This window comes from Lutra lutra, chromosome 1 (assembly GCF_902655055.1).
Source record: "Lutra lutra chromosome 1, mLutLut1.2, whole genome shotgun sequence".
NCBI lineage: Eukaryota > Metazoa > Chordata > Mammalia > Carnivora > Mustelidae > Lutra > Lutra lutra.
This window is the reverse complement of record NC_062278.1, coordinates 117,636,977-117,642,065: the sequence shown is the minus strand read 5'-3', so window position 1 is coordinate 117,642,065 and position 5,089 is coordinate 117,636,977. Positions and strand designations below refer to the sequence as shown.

At 57.3% G+C, this 5,089-nt stretch overlaps 1 protein-coding gene across 1 annotated transcript; it reads right to left on the bottom strand.

Annotated features, from left to right (window-relative positions):
* Positions 1-1,246: 1,246 nt before the first annotated feature.
* FAM43A (family with sequence similarity 43 member A) lies at positions 1,247-3,978 on the bottom strand. The gene has a single exon (XM_047733523.1). It carries the CDS (start codon positions 3,495-3,497, stop codon positions 2,217-2,219), a length of 1,281 nt encoding a protein of 426 aa, XP_047589479.1. The 5' UTR covers positions 3,498-3,978; the 3' UTR covers positions 1,247-2,216.
* Positions 3,979-5,089: the final 1,111 nt, after the last annotated feature.

The window sequence follows — 5,089 nt, the reverse complement described above, 5'->3', positions numbered from 1 at the left end:
AGATCTTATTTATCCATTTGAGAGAGCAAATGAGAGAGAGCATGAGAGGGGAGAAGGTCAGAGGGAGAAGCAGACTCTCCGTGGAGCTGGGAGTCCTATGCTGGACTCGATCCCGAGACTCCAGGATCCTGACCTGAGCCTAAGGCAGTTGCTTAACCAACTGAGACACCCAAGCACCCCACGTTTCTCAAGTTAATCTTATGCCCAAACCAACTCTGTTAATTAGGAAGACAATCTTTCACCGTCCCTCTATGGTTCTAACAAATTCCAGACTCCTCAGGATCTGTGGGTCTAGCTGTCTAAAACGTAATTACGACGAAAACAAAACAGAGCAGCCTCAGGACAGCATGGAAGTGGGATCATTTCTGCAACACAGGAAATGGAGCCCAAAGGGGCAAAGGGAATAAAATAATTTGAGGAAGGCACAGTTTTGGCAGCGTCTCATTACAACTTCCGGATGATCGGGTATAGCCAAACCAGAGACATCTGTTTGGAGTTTACAACAGAAACAAGCTCACAGAAAGCCTGAAAACACACACACACACACACACACACACCCCAAGCTCTACCAGTTCTTGTCTGCCTTGACCTCCACACTATTCCCCCACTGGGTCACGCTGGGTTGTAGAAGGGAAGGAAATAGGTTCTTCCGCCGGCCTCCCCACCAGCCCCACCTGCGCCATGACTCATTCGCGCCATGATCAGAACTTACCAACCTTCCTCTCTCTTGATTTTCCTCCAGGAAAAACAGAGATGGCCCCACTCCTCACAGAGCCCCAAGGACACTTTCTTGAGGTCTCCGGTTGATCTTTAAAGCCCCTTGAGCTGTTTGTAAGGGAAAAGGTGACCCACAGAAGAAGGTGGTAAAACCTCAGAAGACCTTGAAAGTCACTCCTTCCTAAATTACCTCACAAGTCTGGGAGTGAGGAACAGAACTCACCCTCTACCTCCAAGAATTAACTCCGAGAGACCAGAAAAGGTCCACACCACCGCAGTTTACTGCATGAAGAATATGGGAGGATAGGCTCAAAGAGAAGGCAAGGGCTGGCCCCAGCCCCGGCGCCCACCCTGCTGGAGAGCGACAGAGGCCCTGGACTACACAAACAGCGGGTTTCCCTTCTGGAATCACCTCCAAGCACCGCGAAGGCCAAACCCCTTCCTACCGCGCCATGGCACCGATGGCCAGGCCCTCTTCCAGCCCCATGGCCCCCCAGCATTTTCAGCAGCACTTCCAGACGCTCACCTGTTCTGTGACATTGTCCTCTTTATTCTCTCCCCACTGGCGTGCAAACACAACCAGAGCAGTGCTACTCTTAAAAAAAAACAAAATGTTTTATACCCATTTCTGTATATATAGCTGAACAACATTTTACATGTCCCTTTTGCACAGCAAAAGATATAAACATTTAGCTCTGAGAACACAGTTATGTACAAAAAAAATGTCAAAAATACTTCACAACAGTGCAAAATATTTTACACAGTATCATGGAGGGAGATCTTTTGAGCAGGAGGAAGGTGTGTGAAAAAAACTCCTTTTTTGTTGTTTTAAAGATATTAGACGTCTTTAACTGTAAACAAAATGCAACTTTCTTCCATTCCCCCCCCCACCATCCCCAAACAATTATTTGAGGAATTTGGCAGAATTTCAAGGGTCTGAGTCTGAGGTAAACAACCCAAGCTCTCGCACCAAAAAGACTGGGGGCAAGGAGGTGGCATTACAGCCTCAAACGTTGCGAGAGAGAGAGAGAGAGAGAGAGAGAGAGAGAGAGGAAAAAAAAACATGTTTTTTAATGACATGTCAATGACAGCGCTAGGCCGCTCCCTGTTACTGGGTCTGGTCGGGGAGGAAATTAACCCCTCTTCCTCAGGCCCCAGCTGCCCCACAAACAGGAAACTGGCCAGCCGGCAGGCATCCCTTGCTAACCAGCGGGCCCTTTTCTCACCGTCCGCCCGCCTCCCACCCCCACGCCCCCAGCCCTGTCTCTCTCTCCCTCCGTGCAGTCTGAACCCTCGCACATCTCCACACGCAACCTGAGCCCCGCTTCAAACAGAGCCAAGTGTGCTGAAGGAGAGGGCCAGGGCAACTCTGGGCCTCAAGTGTCCCATTTCCCCTTTCCTGGGGGCGGGCGGGGGACGGAGGAGATGGGTGTTGTCCAAAAGACAGGTGAGGAGTCATGGTGGGGCGCGAGGGGTGCGCACAGGGGGCTGCTGAGATCTCAACCCGAGTGGGGCTCCTCTGGGTTAGCGCCTTCGTTAGGGCCCGACCGGTCCGCTGCGGTAGCAGGGGAGGTGGCGTCCGGGCCCCCGCCTTCGATGGAGCTCTCGCTGCCGGTACTCTCGCCGGACAACAGGCGCGTCACCCGCAAGTCGGCCTGCAGGCTGCGCACGTCGTTGCCGAAGCTGAGTTCTCCCAAGTCGTTAATAAGCTGAGACAGCTCGGCCTTCATGTCCGTGGCGCTGCCCAGCAGCAGAGGCGGCGGCCCAGCCCCAGGGCCCAGGGAGACCCCGCCGCCCCCTAGTGCCTCCTCGCGGCCACTTTCCAGCGTGTCCAGCAAGTCCCCGCATTCCAAGTGCATGGCCACCACCAGCGCTCGCTGCGCCTCGGCCTCTTCCGCTGCCGCGTCCCCCTCCTCAGCACGGTCCGCCTCCTCCTCCTCCTCCAGGCAGCTCTCCGTGTGCTCCTCTTCCTCTTCCTCCTGCAGCTCCTGCTCCTGCTGTTCACCGAGCAAGTCCTCGGTGATGGAGCCCAGCTTAGGCGCGCTGCGGCTGCGTTCCACCGGTGGCTTATAGCAGCAGGGTCCGTGCAGGAGCAGCTTGCGCAGAGGCACTAGCGGGATGGTGTGCGCGCCCACCAGCTCCTGCTGCTGGTGACGCGCATCGTCCCTCCGCTTGAGCCGTTTAAATTCCGCCAGCGCGTTGGCCGACGTCTGGTACAGCAGCAGGGCCATAGCCTGAGCCTTCTCGGGCTTGGACACCAGCACCGCGTGGCAGCGCAGCATTACCGCCTTGTGCTTGAGCTCGTGCCGGTATACCCAGGCGAAGACCTTGGGCAGCCGCGCGTCTGCCACGCAATAGGTAACGCGGTGCAGCAGGTAGAGGTGGCCCGGGCGGCGCAGCGCGCGCTCCTCAGCATGCACCATGCGGATACCCTGCGCGCTCACAGTCAGCTTCATCTTGGTGCCCTGACGTCCCGCCTCGCTCTTGCTCCAGATCTTGCCCACCGCTAGGTCAGTGCAGCCGTCGCCGCGCGCCTGGATGGTGGTGGCATTGCCCAGGTAGAGCACAGTGTAAGTGGGGTCCTCGCTGGTGATGTGCAGTTTCTTGCGCTTGGAGCGGAACATGCTGCCCACCCGGCTGAGCGCGCCTTCGGGGCACGCCCGCGCCAGCGAGCTGAGCGCCGAGTAGTGCAGGCTCACCGCGTAGCCCTTGGGCTTGGACGCCTGCCGTGGCGGTGCCTCGGCCAGCAGCTCGAACTTGTGTTTCTTCCACGGCAGCATCTCCGGAGGGCGCCCCCGCGCAGCTGGGCGGCGGCGGCGGAGCGCCGGGTACCAGCCCCGCTGAGCCACCCGCCCTGGCCGGGCTCGGCCCGGGCAAGACAGAAAAATAAAACTCAGCTGGGAGTGGCCCACTGATAGATAGGGGCTTAGGGAGTATCGTCCTCAGGGACCCCGCCGAAGTGGGTACAGGTTAAAATTTTAAAAAGAGAAGAAAATGTCAGCTGCGAGTTGGGGGCGGGGGGTGGGTGGGGGAGAGGAACGCGCACAGATTTACCCCAGCCAGGGCAAGGACGAGAGCAGAGTCTTAGGCAAGCAAATTGAGAGAAAGACGAAATCAGAGTGGAACGTTAAAAAGAGATGCGCGCGCGCAAACAGAGGGAGCCCCAGCCAAAGCAGCCGGGACGGGACGAGAATATGCAGGAACTCCTCGGCGAACCTAGAAAGGGCCCCCGCGCTCACGCTCACACACACACACACACACACACACACACACACACACACACACTCCCCAGGGCTGGAACTAGAAAGAGCGGAAACTCGATAGCGAGTGTGCCCAGGGGTCCGAGCTCCCGCCCCCAGGGGGTGCTGGAAACCGAGAGTCTCTCCTCGGGGCTGATCCCAGATTGTGCGGCTTGCCCCGAGTGCGGTCAGATGCTGCCCCGGCTGGCCGCGGCGGCCCCGGCGCAGCACTCCGGCGGTGGCTCACTGCATCTTCGCTCCGGCCGGACGCGGGGACTCGGGCTCGGCGGGCTCACTGTCCCGGCTGGCTCCGCCGGGGCAGCGTGGGGCGCCGAGGGCGGGGCGCGCGCATGGTCGGCTCCAGGGACGGTCGCTACCTCATTTCTTCCCTCCGGGGGGGTCCGACTCCGTTCCCGAGGTCCCCAAGGTCTGCTGCCCGCCCTTGCGGCGCGCCCGTCCGGTGCTGCAAGCGGTAGCCGGCTTGCCAGCCTCACATCCTTGCGGTCCGGGAGCAAGATCTCGGGTAAATATAGGCCGGCGCGAACCATTCGCCGCGCGGGGACAGGGGAGGTGCACAGAAGAGGATGCGTTTCGGGCCCGGACGCCCGGCGGGTTCCTGGTCTCTTAAAGGGACCTAGTTGCAGCCATTTGTCGAAGGAAAGGGGAAACCGGTCCAATCTCGCAATTACATCTCAAATTTACCAGCATCTCATTTATCTACAGGTATCGCCAAGACCCGGGGTTACCCCCTCGGGAAAGGCGACTTGAATTCTGACACTCCACCCTCGGGCTGAATTGCAACTCACTAAATAAATGTGTGTCTACATCGAAACTTCTGGGGGAAGTGGTGGAAGATGGGATTTAGACTAATTTACTATGTAAAGAGGTTGGGGAAAGAGTGGTTCTTTCCTTGTGTGACAGCTCTCTGAGAATGACTGGTGTTGTTTAATAATGTATTTTTTCACAATTTATTTTTCATTAAAGGAAGCAAGGAAAGCCGGAAGCAAGGAAAACAGCGAGACTTATCTTTTAGGGTCTTGGAGCCCTTTCTCCACAGACAAGCAGATAGTGAGAAGTGAGATGAGCGTAACGCCCTGATAGGGGTGAACGATATTGTACAGAGTCCATAAATA

Coding starts and splice junctions, on each gene's coding strand:
- FAM43A (XM_047733523.1), bottom strand. CDS start 3,497: ATGCTGCCGTGGAAGAAACACAAGTTCGAGCTGCTGGCCGAGGCACCG.